At 42.3% G+C, this 15,688-nt stretch overlaps 1 protein-coding gene and 1 long non-coding RNA gene across 6 annotated transcripts in view; one reads left to right on the top strand and one right to left on the bottom strand.

Moving 5' to 3' along the window:
- The window catches only part of LOC141728210 (uncharacterized), a 584,197-nt gene extending 568,835 nt beyond the window's left edge, over window positions 1–15,362 (top strand). Inside the window, exon 4 of the long non-coding RNA XR_012579032.1 lies at window positions 14,046–15,362. This is a non-coding gene — a long non-coding RNA (uncharacterized LOC141728210). The remainder of the gene's footprint in view (window positions 1–14,045) is intronic.
- The window catches only part of DHRS12 (dehydrogenase/reductase 12), a 36,371-nt gene that overhangs the window by 13,553 nt on the left and 7,130 nt on the right, over window positions 1–15,688 (bottom strand). For 4 of the 5 annotated variants that reach the window (XR_012579031.1, XM_074535406.1, XM_074535408.1 and 1 more), the window contains 3 exons: window positions 11,088–11,180; window positions 10,194–10,275; window positions 716–777 (listed from right to left, as the gene is read on the bottom strand). Coding sequence is in view for 4 of the 5 variants with exons in the window: in XM_074535406.1 (XP_074391507.1) it covers window positions 716–777; window positions 10,194–10,275; window positions 11,088–11,180 (237 nt within the window). In the remaining variant the exon portion in view is untranslated. Of the gene's footprint in view, window positions 1–715; window positions 778–10,193; window positions 10,290–11,087; window positions 11,181–15,688 lie in introns of all 5 variants that reach the window. The other variant, XM_074535410.1, reaches the window with a different exon arrangement.

Raw genomic sequence — 15,688 nt, 5'->3', positions numbered from 1 at the left:
GAAAAACAAACAAATGAAAAGCAAAACCAGGAACTCCCCACAGATGCACTCATGCATGCAGTGTAGTCCTCAGGCCATAGCTGGAAGTCCCTACGGAGCAGGATTCCTCTGCATACTCTTTGCATTATGCTTATGCTCAGGAGCAGAGCATACCTGGAGATGAGATGAAAGATACATAAGGTTTTTGAGAAGGGATTTTCATTCGAAGTGATGTTGATTCATTTCAGGAATTTTGTGCTTTTTCCTTTTGGAAAGTAATGGGGAGAAAGAAAATAGCAGAATAGCACTATTTGTAGTTTGTATGTTTAGCACTTACCAAAGCTAATTAGAAGTCACACAAAACTTGGGAAATTTCATTTTTAAAAATGTACCTGCTGTCTTATTTTACACCAAGATCTGTAAAGTTCTTTTAAGCCTATACTCCTGTTGTACATATTTTGCACTCTGCTGCAGGAGCTGACTAGCCCTAGGGAATCTAAGAGGGTAAGTTCCCAAATGAAGTATTTTACACTGATTTCCAATGAAGGGTTGAGAGCAGCAGGCAGGAGCTTTGCCTTAGACCAGGAGGTTTTTGTTAGCAAAATCCAAGAGGATTTTAGAGATCCTTACAGCACTGTAAGTAATCCTGCATTACTAGCACAGTCAGAGAACTGCTGTTACAAGCCAGAAGGTAAAAATAGTAAAACACCCCTTTTAAACAGCATCACAGACTCACCACTCTGGCATCAGCTGCTTTTTCCAGGAGGGGCACCAGGGCAGTTGTCATGATATATGTACCTAAAAGACAGACAAGCACCAACATTAACTTCTCCTTTTTAAAAAAAGCTTTCTTCTCTCTCCACCCTCCTTAACAACCCAAAACCCAAAGCCTCTTTACCTGTGAAATCTGATCTGAATTTGACAATGATTTTTTCTTGCTGGTTCACCTGCAGTGTGCCAGTTCAATTTGTAGTGGTTCACATTGCCATATACTTAGCAAAAGGCATATATTTTATAGATTTTCATGTTTGTTCTACCTATAGAGAAAACTGCTCCCTACATTCATCTGTGATAATCTGAAGGCAAAATAGCTCAGGTATGGAATTCCTTGGGTGGGGGAAGGTGATTCCAGTGAAGAAATTGAGAATGCATTTCCCCTACAAGTCTGGCATGTACACAAAGATCTAAGCTGGGTCATGAACAAGAAAGGAAACTGTACTTCATACTTACAGTTCTTAGGGCACTGCATATGCACTTAAAATTTGTCCATTCTTCCCTTCTCACTATGAAGTCACTCAGAGTACACTGACACTTTTTGTGTTGCACACAAAACCCACCCCTTAAATCCCCAGCATGACCATTATGGAAGATAAGGAATCCTTGGGGGAAAAAATATTAACGTCGCCTGCCCGAGGCTGAGCTAAGACTACTTGGGGAAACTTAACTGTGTCCTTCCCTGCTTTTGATCATGTTCATGTAGTAAGGATTTTTACACACCACACAAATATATTCCATTACCATGACCAGCAAAGTTTGTTATTACAAACACTGTCCAACTGTCAGTGTATTTGACTCAGACACACCTAGTGATGTTTCAGGCAACCAAGTGCAACAAGATATTTTTTTTCTATTTAAAATGTATTTTAAAAATTTCAATTAATTCAAAATTAGTTTAGCCCCATTTAGTCTAGTGTTTCTACACCTACTTTCCTTTCATGTCTTTACAAATGACCCTAGTTCAACAATTATATCAGTGATAAATGCATTTTTTTTCTTGAGCTACTGAGGCCATGTTTTTCAGTAAGCATGAAGACTTCAGCTTGTCCTTATAACCTCTCTTCCACACAGGCAATGAGATCACCCAGTTAAAATACAGCACGTTTATAAATACGGTACCAAAATCAAACATGTTACATGCCTGTTGAACAAACTGTGCAGTTCCCCTGTCAGTCGCAGCATAATCAGAGGTATGTCCATACATACACAATATATTTAAAACCCTGGCAAACCAAACTAAGCAAATGCACCGCAGATGAGCAAATGCAGCCTGTCTTCAGCAGAAAATGTGAGCAAAGGCAGTTGCCAGGGGATGACAAGAGCCCGGTCGCGTCCCCGGGTGGCGGCGGGAAGACTGAGCGGTGACATCATCGCTACAAGAACTCCCGCTGACGGCCAGGGGAGGCTGCCGCGATGTGGGGGGAAAAAATAAAATTAAAAAAACCAAACACTTCAGTATAAGCTGAGAGACTGGTTTTAATGCTGTTTGGCTGTGGATTCTTAAAAAAAGTAACACCATGTCTTGGTTAAATAAGCTGCCTCTCCTAAAAGCAGAGCTGCAATGCACCATCTCTGTCGATGCTCCATTTTACTGTCCTGCAGATTAATTTACACTTTTAAGGGGCTTCATGTTGATTTGTTAATTCTAAAGAGCTGCAAAGATGAATGCACTAATGTTGCCTCATTAACAACCAAGCTTTGTTTTGTTTTCCAGCCGAATAAGAGAAATGTTCAATGCCAAAAATCCTGCTTAGAGCAACTACAGCCTGTCAGAAGTTTATGTGCTTATTTAGAACCACAAACTAACTGCAAAGCCCACATCTCCTCTCTTCCTCAAGTTTATTAAGAAATTCAGTAAATCCCACAACAAAAGCCAGAGCATTCCATCTTTCTGCCCCACAAGACTACTTGCTCATTTGCTTTGAGACAGAGCACAGAGCAGTTTTGATCACAGCTTCCTATGGCAAGCAACAGTATCTGAAAACACACACAGACACAATGCATCAGGAATTAAGGCTGCAGCATTTAATTTCTCCCACTGCTAAATATTTCACCAACTACTGTCCCCATATTAAGTGTTTGAACATAAACTCCTCATTGCTTTGACAAAAATACTTGGGTGTTGCACACTGTTATTTGCCTGGGTTGGTCTGTCAGGCAAAACAGCCTGGAAATTTAGAACGGTAATAGCAGAACAGATAAACTTTATCAGCAAGGTTAGAATACATCATCATCAACTGAAACCTGCCCATTTTCATCAGTGCAAAAGCTGGTCCGTAGTTTGATGGTGACATTCAAACATTGGGAGAATGCTCAGTGTGGTCACTGCAGGGCCTGGCACAGCCGTGCACCTCACAGCAGCTACTCTGTCCAGCACAGCTGCATCACAGCAGGCACTAACACTGAAGTTAATTTCTGGGTAAAAGGGGAAGCAGCAAATGAAGGCACTGCCTGCCACCATCCTTATGGAAAAAAAAAAACCAAAAAAGAAGGAAACTTTTCTTGTCAAAAAAAAAAAAACTTTGCAAGGAAAAGCAAGACTGATTCAGTAGAAGAAACTACATTCATCTCTGCCCCTATGTAAGTAAATCAAGGCACCATCCAAACTGTATGTCCTTTTGACAATACTTGATTATTAATAACAATGTACTGGATATCAGTTTTTCCAAAACAAGCACTTGAGCATTCTAACACATTTACTTGATGCAAAAAAATTCTTGTCTGTTAAAGGAGAAACTTCCTGCCAGAACTTAATTTAAAAAGGTAAGGCATATCAAATGTGGTTAATGCTTAATTATCACTGTGTTCAAACTGCACAAATTGAGTTGTTTTGTTGAGGTTTTTTTAATGGTTTAACACAAAAACATGTGAAAGGAAAGGCAACATTCAACAGTGCTGTGCCTTGCACTGAAAGCAGTAATTACTGGGTATCTGTTGAACATACAGCTAGTACTACCTGCATTGAGGACTGTGTGACAGGGGCCAGATTTGTGCATCACCATTTTCTGTCACTGCAAGGTACATTACTCACATGAATGCTTGTCTCTTACTGAAAAAAAATCAGTGAAATAAATGGTATACAACATTTCCCTTTGATGAGAAGTATTTGCTGTGAGACAAAGGAGTCCAGCACAACGAATTTCGGAGTTTGCTCAGAAGCAGCAAGAATGCAGAAGAAAGTGAGTCCAGTCTATCACGCCCATATATAGGATTTCATCTTGCCCTTACTGAACTCTGCCAAGGTGAAGAGTTGACTTGCAAAACCTACTGGACAAGCTACAGCCCTGTTCTGTGTAATGAGGTCTGACACAGTACTGGCTGGCCATGTTTTCTCCAGTCAAAAAGGCTCCTGGGATAGATGCACAATTTATTTTAAAGATAAACAGTCTCTTAAACATTAGTTTTCTTTGGAAAAGCTTCTGTAGGCTTTATGCCTTGGAGCTGATCTCCCATAATAGGAAATCACATATAATACAGAGTAATTAAAACTTTTCTATAGAGCAACACCATTATACACCATAAACCAACGTTAACATATGGTAAAGCAGACAGGGTGGGCTGCCAGTCTATGCATTAAGCATGCGCATTCCAGTAAAAGTAATGAGCATGGCATTTAATCAGAACATACTTTGTTCATGCACATTAAAGTTTAATGTTTACTTGAAAAATATAAAAACAAAACCCACCAAAAATATTGAATCACCATGCATTCCCTTGTGGTCTGTCTGATAATTGTTCCACCTGGTCTGAGATCTTCCCAATTCAGTCAAGTAATCTGATATTGTGCTCTAACTAACAAATCAAATTTTTGACTCCATACAGTGAACTCCTCTGCCAACCTGGATAAGCACTAATTCAGTAGTTTCACAATCAAAGAATGAAATATTAATGACATATGTGTAGAAAATGAGGCACCGTGATGGAGAGAAACATTTGATTCATATATTAAGTTGGTTTTTTTTAAAAAGACCAAAAACTACAAGAATCAGCCTGACTGCTTCATAAACTCCTAAATAAAGTTCTGCTGCCTTTCCCATGACATGATGCAGAAGCAGAGGGGACTATGAAAGACACTTTTATTAGGTCTTGTGGAAAGGTAGCTCTGCATGTTCTTACAACAGTTATTCCACTGTGGGTCTCATGACATGAGCAAAATGAAAGCTATCCTACTGCACAGGACAGCAGTCTCCAGTGTATTAAACACTGGCCTTCCTCACAGAAAACTGCAAGTCTTGCTGTACTAAAACATAAAAGTAATCAAAACACGGGATAGCCCTAACAGAAAATATAAACAAACACTGTGCATGCAGATTTGCAAACTGCTGGTGGTTTAAATCAGTCTGCCAGAACCTGGAACACTCCTTAGGATTCACATAGTTCAGACTGAAAATTAATATGATGTGACATAGAGTACACAAACATATACTCTGATTTGCTTTAAGATTTAATGTGACCCTAAAATCTGTATTTTATAAATCAACCTTGAAGAAAATTATGGTTTCAGCAGAAGTAACATTGTCAACCCACTACCTTCTTATAACATCAAATTAATTGATGATACAATTACTGTGGACCCAAGTGTCTTGGTGGATTCCAGAATGTTTTTTGCTTGATGTTCTATCTGGCAATTAGTGGCACATTGCTGGTGAGGTTTTTGTCCTGCTAACATTGGAATAAGGGCAGGCAGCCAGCACCACACTAAGTGAAGTGCTTCATCTGCCTGAGCTCTGCAGTATTATTAGGAAGTGTTATTTTAACTGTGAAATATGTGGGAACAAAAAACCCTAAACAAACAAACAAAAAACCCCAACACCACCAAAAAACTTTCACTGTACAGATTTCAATGGCTCATTCATGCGGTAGAAATCAGTTAAAAGGGCTTGCTTTTCTTGAGTGCAAGTAAAAACAAACCACAGAAACAAACAAACAAAATCACCCAACAAACAAAGTTCCATTCTTCATTGGCCTGATTATCTTTTCCTGCAGTTTATGCAGTTCCCAGTAAGAGACATCCCTGAGTAAGAGATCAGGAATGAGGATTACAGTGTGCTGTCTCCAAGGGCCAATTCCACTGCACTAGCAATAACTCAGAGTGCATGGGAAGAGTTAATGAACATGAAACACAAAAAGGTTTACATTTCCTGCAAAGGACAAAGCTCATCTCAATAAGGGCTCCTCTGTCTCCTGGGAACCAGGCTCCAATACAGTTTCTGCATGTGCAATTATATTCAACCTCATCCTTTCACATACCACCTCTGATCTGTAAGTCCCAAAGCCCTTTAGAAAGAAACCCAGAAGCACAGCCTCCTTTTCACAGATGAGGTTGTCTTGCCAAAGATCAGGCATTGAACTCACAGCAGACTGACAGCTGATATTCAAGTTATTTGACTTCCAAGTAGTTCAGAAGACCAGGCTGCACTGGATTCAGTTAACACCAGTTAGATCCAGTTCATGTGTAGGGAAGAGACTGACAAACGTGCACCCAGGTTAGGCAGTTTGCCATAGATGGGCTACAGTGTCACTATGACAGACAAACATCTTACTTCCTCTGCTCTAACCCTTCTTGTACAGAGTGGAAGTATATGTCTATATATTATTAAAACATGAGAGCCCATTAGATTGAAGAAAAGATACATACTGGGAGCATCATTTATCTCAGTGTGTTTTAGCATCCCCTTGCCTTGTAAGTAGCAATAAAAAAGTAACATATATGTCATTTTTACATGTCAAGCAGGAAGATATATTGAGTAAATGCAAAGTGAGGCAGGCATTAAAACAGAGGAAAAAGGATTGTTTCAGCTAAATGTCTACTGCTTCAATAGGAACATGCTGCTTTTGCCTCTACTTGCTTATAAATGCTGAAGGCTTTTTCAAAATGACAGAATACCACCAGCTTTAATAGTCTTTGCTGGGAGTTATACAAAAAAAGTAAAATAAAATTAAATTTTAAAAGAGTTTTGACTCAGAAGTCTACAAGACTCATCAGAAGAAATTATTGCTTGTTGCTGCCCAGCTCCTGGGTACAACCCTGAGTACATGGTCAGCCCACAAGAAGAAATATAAGGGCAACATCACACAAACTAGAAGACAAAAAATATGAAGAAGAGAAAAAAATCTGCCCATCAGGACTGGCAGGTCTGCAGGAAATCTGCCCATGTTACCCCCAGTGAGTCACTCAATTTGGTTTATTTAAAGTGTGTTTCAATCAGCAAAGTGCTGTTTCAGACTTGTGCCTGGCCAGTGCTCCTACATTAGAGTCCAAGTGTTCCATTCTGCTCTCTACATTCACTGAGCTCCTGCAATCAGACAACAGTTCTTGAGCCTCTAGCAGGGAAAGAAGGCAAGGTGTTTCATTTGACAGCAACAACAGAACCACAACAAACCATGCAGCACCATGCAGCACTTGTGCCTCAGACTCACTGTAAGGGTATTACAGCACAGATGCAGCTGCCACCACCTGCCCAAAGCACTTCACAGTTTGAACTTGAATATTACACAAACCATACAAAGCCTTAACTATCAGCTTGCATTTTACATTTTCATGAACTTCATCCATCTGCATATTCTGACAGCACCAGAGAGGACTATGCACCTCTTGTTTCACTAGCCACCCTCAATGAGCCAGTCAGCTGTGTTTTACATTAAGGGAATTTTACTTTCTATTCTAACCACTGTTATTTTGTACATATTCATACAAGAGGACTTATGCAGTCACTTTGTCCCACGTAGTCCAAGAAAAGATCAGGATATGTTTCACAAGTCCGATCATCAATTAGAACTGAACACTGACATCCATTATGCTCAAAAATGGACTAACAGATCAGTCAAGAGGAAAACATTCCTAGACTAGATTTAAAAGCTCCACAGCATTTCAGACACCTAGATGAGCAATTTTACAGCTTATAGAAATGTTAATCAGATATCTGATACAGAATTCAAAAACTGTGACGTATGTATTTAAAGCATGTTATATTTCGGTCTTGCATTTTTAGAGAGTTACAACCTACACGCTCCTTTACTAGACCAGACATAGGAAAAGTATCCTACAAGGTAGGAAAAAAAGTGAAAGAAACATGGAAGGAACACCCTACATGTAAAGATTTGCAAAAGATATTGATATTATTCTATCTTGTTAGTCAAGTGAGGGACAACTGCATATTTTCCAAACAAGGGCCTTGAGCCCATGTCATCCTTCAGGCTTTAGCATTACTGGGGCAGAGAGGGGAATATAGTTTGTTCTTTCAGACCACATTCAAATTTACAGCCAACCTATATTCCAGCCATATCTAATTTAGCCAGGATTTTCTCTGAGAACCTATAACAACAGATAGTTACTGAAAGAAATTAACTTCTCCCAAGAAAAACACACCCAAAGGCACCTAGTACTCAGGGAAATAACAGAGCCTCTACTCTGACAGGTCTTTCTCCACACAGCTTTCTCCTACCGTAGCTCCAGAAATTATGATTTATTACTCTATCCCCTTGACTTTGACGAAAAATCCTGTGGTTTGCAGCCTTGGTCCTTCATGTGTGTCTGGCCTGCAAGCACAGAAGCTTCCTGTTGCACTGCCAGCTTCTTCCAGCTCAACCAAGTCCCACTCTGTTCTAAAAGATTCAAAATTTAATCCTAATTTTTGTCTAGAGAGAAGCAGTCTAAGCAAACAACCCAGTCCTTGTCTGAACTCTGAAGAAGTTGGACAACAGAGGATCATTTACCTCCTTAAACTTCTTATACAATCATGCAGCAAGTGATACACGAATGAGTAATGGACATCTATAAGTAACATCCACTAAAGATAATACAGGCATTTTCCTAGTTTGCTACAACTATAATTCAGCTTCCTCTGTGCAGCTGTATACCACTAGTAAGGCTGATTTACAGCTGGAAAAGCAGAATTTGCTGCTTCCACTTGTGTGATAAAATATAATTCAAGTGGTGCACCAGTACGGTTCCTCAGCACTTAATATCCTCGATGTCTGAAACTAAACCAAAATATGCTTTTGTATTCACACTGTTGTGTTTGTTTCACTCTGTTTCTCTACTGAAGAGATGTACCTTTGCACATTGCTGGGTTTTTGTCTGAAAGACCACAAGAGGATAAAAACTAATTTAAGGTGACTAGATCCCTCAGGACAGAAGTTCTGGTACTTACACAGCCAAGGGAAATTTGATGGCAATATAAAACTCTTTTTGAATTTTTTGACCATGAGAAACAGAACAATGTTAGCAGAAGAATAAGTCTGAACCAAATGAATCTCTGCCTTTATACTTGATTTAATTGTCAGTTTAATGTATTCAGACTTGCAGAAAAAATTAGCTGTATGCACAGTAACAGTGAAGCATAGATGAATGATATGTATAAATGAACAAGATATTTATACTAAAATGTTAGTTTTCAAACATAAATAGGATTTAAAGAACCAACACAAGAAAAAGGCTAAGAATAAAGACCAACAATGGTTTCCAGGTCACACTAGTTCTATAAATGCCTTATCTTGATACACTAGGTTTTCCCAGTCCTCATTCCAGATAATGACGAACAGGAGGAAAACACAGAAACAAAGCACCACAGTTCTTCCTTAATGTGTCACTTTTGAATATATTGAAGACAATCTCTTGAGAAATCCACCTACCCTGCACGGAGGCAGAGGGAGAAGAGTGTCAGGGTCGATGCAAGCACCATGTGTCTCTTTGCAAAAGGTGCAGCTTTCAGCCTCACAGATATTACCAGTGTCAGACACTCTTCTCTCTGCTGGCTGGCTGTTTGCTCACCTCTTTTTCACAGCTTCTGTGGGCAAAGCTTCCACTTGGCTCGCCATTTTCCCTGCCCTTCCACATCTCCACTTTCCCTCTTGACTCGCTTCCCATCCTTTGTCCCTATTACACCAGTGCCACAGAGCTCACACACAAAGCCCCTTTCACATGGAGCACCCAAGACTTGCCCATTGCTGCTCAATCCCTTGACTAGAGATTGCATCTGCTTGAGAGCGTCCAGGGCACAGGCTTCCTGCACAGTGCCTCTGTCACACACAACAGGCTCTGCAAGCCCACTCAAACATTTGAATGTCTCTTTAAAACCCTGAACATGTTCCAAGCTCCATCCAAACACCAGACACACAATTACTACAAAGAGCATCATTAGCAGCAATGCTCAGAATGAAGTTCCCTAGCAAATTTCAGAAGCAACCTGCCATTTTCCACTTCTGCTATGATAAATAAAGATGCTGATATCAGAACAACTGAAAAATGGAGAAATTACAAAATGACACTCTAAACAAGCTGTAATATTTCTTCTTTTTCTTCCTGGCCCCATCCCTGGAATAGCAATGTTATGATCCATCTTCGAGCAGCAATACATGCCTCATGAACCTAGCTATAAAAACACACTTCTGTAAGCAAAATAAGCATGTTCCAGAAGAAAACCTTCAATACTCACCCAAAGTGTTTGTTGCAAAGTTTTTTTCAAGTCCATCTTCAGTTAACTCTCTGTTATTCACCATACATCCCGCATTGTTGATCTGCAAAAGAACTCCTTTAAACAAAAACAATCAACACAAATATCTACAAGGAAATCCGCACATATGAGCGGTCCACGCTAATTTGCTGTCTTCTGGCACTACAAAACAAAGCTACATACTGTAGCTTTTACTTGTTCAATAAAACATGACTGCAAGCTGTGTGCAGCTAGCAGTCTCTGACACATTTGTTTCTCTGCCTTACCTTCCAGAAGGAGCTCAGACTTTTCTTCCCCACCTCAAAAAAAGATCTGCCCCTACACACCTTCCTGCATGCTCACTGGCACTCCTCAAAAGTTATTTCCTCTTTTTTATCAGATGTTCCTCATCTAGTAAGCACCAAAGGAGCTGCTCCAGGTGCCTCAGCTGTGGTTCAGCCCCCCCAAGCAAATTTTCACTGCTAAATAAAGGGGGAACTGCACTGAGCCCCTTGCAAACCACGATGATTAACTGCTTAGTCTCTCCCTGGCTCTGTTTTAGTCATTGGAGTTTTTGCAAAAGTTTAATCTTTCAGAAGGTCTAGCTTTAAGAGGGACAATGTTATTAGCAATGAAAGTCAAAGAGAAAATGTATGGTGCCTCCAAAGTTGCAGCTATAAAATTTCTGCTTTTCTCTTTTTCTGTAGCACATCTGTGTTAACTGAGAAGGGACAAAAGCAAGCAAACCATGGAGACTCCTGAAAAAAGCATTTAGAAAAAATTAAGGAGAGAATTGTGGGCCAAACTGTCAAGTCTACATGACCTGTCAGACAAATTCAAATTCATAGGCTACACACTCCCAAGACAGACACACATGATTAAAGTACATGAACTTACCAACACATTTAATTTATGTTCATTTCGGAATTTTTCAGCAAACTTCCATATTTCCTTGGGATTAGATATATCCACAATATGCAAGAAGATGTTCTAAAGGAAAAGAAACTAAGTCACAATCAACAGGGAAAGTGAAGAGAAATCCTGTTTAGACCTGTCTAGGTGAAAAGGTATTTAGGTAGTATGAAAAAAACCAGTGTCTCCAGAAGCCAACTAATACAGGCTAACATGCACAACTGCAAAATTTAACTCCAGTCCTTAAAACATGTTTAGTCATTATTCAGCTGCTTCTGAGACAGATTTTTAATGGCAGAGTTATTAAGAGAGAGTCCTACTTAAATAAATATATGTGACAGACAGGCATAACAGAGAACTAGAAAAATATTGCAAAGCATGCAAAATTTCAGTTTAAACAATTTAGCAGCTTTCTCTTTGGCTGAACTTTCCAAGGAAATGTTCAAGGTCACAGCATTAGAGAATAATCTAGGTTGGAAGAGACCTCTGGAGGCTGCTTGGCAAACATGGAGATTCACCAGTCTGTCTGAGCCCCTTGCTCAGAGCATTTGGTCACCCTCATGATGAACACATTTTTCCTACTGTCTACTCAGAATTTTGTCCCTGTTCCAATCTGTGTCAGCTGCCTCTTGTCTTCCCACTGAAGACCTCCAAGAGGTAGTGCCTTCCCTACACATTCCCATCACATGGCTGTAGAACACAGCAAGACCCATCTGAGCCTTCTCAACACTGAGCAAATTCAGCCTTCTCAGAGTCACTTCATCCATCACATGTCTCATCTCCCTAGTCACTCTCCGCTGGACTCACTCCAGGACATTGAGGACTTCCTCATCCTGGGGAGTCCAAAGCCAGGCACAGGACTCCTGCTGTGGTTTCACAAAGGATTAATCAAGAAGAAGAGCACTTCCCTCAGCCTGCTGGCTAGACTCATGTTCATACAGCCTGGGGTATGGTTGGCCTCCCTTGCCCCAGGACACTGCTCACAGAGGGACAACTTGTCACTCCCAGGTCCCTTTCTGCCATCTGCTTTCCAGCCAGCTAGGCAAAGACTGCACCTGCCACCTTCATTCTGTCATCTGTGCTCTTAAAAAGTCATCAGGTTCTGCCGTTGTATTGATTCATGAGGGAATCCACTAAAAATCATTAACAGATCAGCTCTGTACTGTTGATTGTTACTTTTAAAGCCACATAATCCGGACAGTTTCCCACCCACTTTTTGTCCACCAGTTCAAACCACATCCCTCCAAACTGGATACAAGGATATCATAGCAAACCATGTAAAAAGCCTTGTCAAAGTTAAGGAGAGCACTGCTCCTCTCCTGCCCACAGGCAGAGTCATGTCACCAAAGGGATCAGGGAGAGAATCAGAAGGATAACAGATAGAGAACTTGTGGGCTGAGATAAAGATAGATTAATAGAGAAAGCAAAAGCCACAGACAAGCAAAAATACCCCAAGCCTATGAGCATACCACCCTGAGAAAACCCAATCTTGTCTGATCTCAGAAACTCATCAGGGCTGGGCCTGGATAGTACCTGGATGGGAAACTGCCTAGGAATACCAGGCACTTTAGACTTTTTACAAGGAATTAACTGACTACCTCCCATGGACAGGCAGGTGTTCAGCCATGTCCCAGAGAGCAAGGCTCCATCACATAATAGTTATTTGGGAAGCCACCAGCCTAAACATCTCCCCATTCCTTTTTCCTTCCCCCAGCTTCATATACTGAGCATGAGATCATATGGTGTGAGATATCCCTTTGGTCAGTTAGTCAACCTGTCCTGGCTGTGTCTCCTCACAAGCTCCCATGCAACCCCAGCTTCTTCTCCAGCGTGGCAGTACAAAAAGTAGAAAAGACATTTGCTCCATGTAAACCCTGTTCAGCAATTGCAAAAGCATCTCTGTATTATCAACCCTCTGTTCATCACAAATCTTAAACACAGACCCATGCAAGCCACTGTGAAGAAAGCTAACCCTATTCCAGCCAAAACCAGTACAACAAGCAAGAGTATACATCCACTCCAGCACTCTAGTAATGCCAACTATTTCTGCCTAATCCCAGTGAGATCCCAGCTCTACAGGCCTGCATGGATTCCTGTGTTTCCTATGCTTTGTGTACTCATGAACAGGAATCTGAAATGGGCTCCCAGATATGCTACTTTTTCATGAAAACTGTGAGAGCTTTCTCCATTTTCCTGTCCCCTAGACACTCACTGCTCCCATGACTCTTCTACTCTTCTGGGTTTGGTCACTACAAACCAATGAGACCCCTTTGAAGCCTCCTCAGTAGGCTTAGTAAACCTGCTGGCAAAGACACTCTTGCTCTAATACATCATCCCTCCTCAGCAAAGCTCATTTAACAGAGAAGGTCCAAGAAGCCATGGAAGCTAAGGCCAAAGTGGCACCAGCTGACCATTCAGGTGTTGATCTGCAGGGCATACATGCTCCTGCTCAAGCCCTTCTCTTTCACTGTGTGGATTTAGGAGACAACCGCTAGGGCTTCCATGCCCTTGGCTCTCTAAACACTCTCAATGAACTCCAGGTTACCCCTCACAATATCATGGGTGCCCATGTGGCTGGGAAACAAAAGGTACCAGGCCAAGGTCCAGAGCAGCCCCAGCAGACTCTCTGCAGTACCTTACATCTGAGTTCCCAGCAAGTGACAAACCTCTCAAGTCATCAAGCCAAGACTGCAGACGGGTGCCTCCACCCCCCCACAGGAAGGAGCCTTCAGCCATCATCACCCACGACTTCCTCCCACTGTCAACAACTGTTCAGGATCATCTGCCTCCAACACCTCCCCTGACAGAGCTTGCTCTTCCTCATCTGTTACCATGGCACTATACCTATCCTATAAATGCACATCTGCAGGCAGAGAGGGAGCTGCCTTCTGTTGCCAGCATTCACAAGCTTTAATTCCTCCCCATCTGTGGTGGTTTGACCAGGAAGGAGTGGGAATTCTGGGAAGCTGTGGTCAAACCAATGAAGGTTTTGGGTTTGAGACTGGCACCTGGTGTAGCCAGTGGGGTTTGGACACACCTCCGAGAATACACAGGGGTTAAAAAGCAGGGCACTGCCCTTGGCACTCTCTCTTGGGACGTCGCTTCGAAGAGGTCAGATCACCCTCCCCTGTCCAGCCTTGCTGCTGGGCGGGGGAGGGGCAGCCATGCGGTAGGCCCGGGGCCTGGACAGAGATGGGGGTGAGAAAGCTCTCAAGGATGGAAGGGTGGTGGAGCCCCAAGAGACATCGGGCAGCCATTCCCCCCCCCCCCAGGAGGGAGAGAGAGGAGAGCCGGCGTCTGAATGTGATAGCAGCCAGCCCGGGAGGAGAAAGGGGAGGGAAGAGTGCAGCCTGGCCGGCAGAGCAGCAGCACCTGTGGGAGTACCAGCATTCTGAGATAGACAGAGACTGAAAACTTTTAACCCTTTCTTTCATGATTGGGGCCTTGCAAAAATGCTAATCCTCCTCGAAGCTGAATAAGAAGGGAGATAAGAGATGAGATGAGACAAGGACCTGGCCCAAGGAACGTGGAGATGATTGAATGGGGAGAGATGATTTGGAGTGGCCTTTTGGCTGGACTTTTCTTGTGGCCATGGACTCAGTTGTTCCTGTGACACAGACTGCATTTAGGGGGAAGCAGTGGCTCAAAACCAGGAGGGTTCTTCGTGAGGACCCCCCGGCCCCAGGGGGTTGGAAAAATATGGGGGGGACAGATGTCCCAAAGCAGAGACTGTGCCTTTTTGGAGTGAGACAAGGCATCCTTGAAAGACAACCCTAAAAGCAGCTCTGGCCATGCGTCAGTGGTGAGAGCACTGGGCATGGAAGGAAGATGTCACAAGCGGCAAAAGGACTTTTTCCGGGCGGTGCCGAAGTGACAGGGAAGCGCACGAGGTTTCAGTGTGTTTCCAGGGGAAGCCTATGGAACAAGAAGGACTCCTTTCCTCTTCATGAACTGCAGTTTGAGTATACTAAAGTGTGGGGCCAAGGCTGGGCAGTTGATGATTTGGGAGAATGTATCGGATTGGGAAAGTCAGGTAGTGGGGAGGGGGGAAAGTAGTTTTTGTAAGGTTTTCAATTTTTTTTTCTTTTCCTTATAGTCTTTCCCTATTTTCCTGTAGTTTAGGTAATAAAGTGTTCTTTATGTTTAAGTTGGAGCCTGTTTTGCTTATTCCTGGTCACATCTCACAGCAGACACCAGGGTGAGGCATTTTCATGGGGGGCACTGGCTCTGTGCCAGGCTCAAACCATGACACCATCTTAGAAGTCTCTATCCATTACTTATTCAAATGCAGCTTCTAGCTGTCCCTCCTTCCATGCAACGTGCTCTTCTACTCTCTGTAGACCCTGCCAATCTCCTGTTCCTATTCCCTGTGGTTCTGCAGCCTGCTCATCTCCTGCTGTCACATCACCTGGCAGCTCAGCACCCTGAGGACAGCAGAATCCAACACATGAAGCCACCATAATGCGCTGCCCCAGACTCAAGGAGAAGTCCCAGTCACTCCCTGCAATCCAACATCTGCCACATTATCCCTCTGGAGCTCTGTCCAGGCTAGTGTCCCTTGTGCCAGGCACAGTTGCTCCAGCCAG

Source organism: Zonotrichia albicollis, chromosome 2 (genome assembly GCF_047830755.1).
Source record: "Zonotrichia albicollis isolate bZonAlb1 chromosome 2, bZonAlb1.hap1, whole genome shotgun sequence".
Lineage (NCBI taxonomy): Eukaryota > Metazoa > Chordata > Aves > Passeriformes > Passerellidae > Zonotrichia > Zonotrichia albicollis.
Note: the sequence above shows the minus strand (reverse complement) of the source record. Positions and strands in the feature narration are given on the sequence as shown.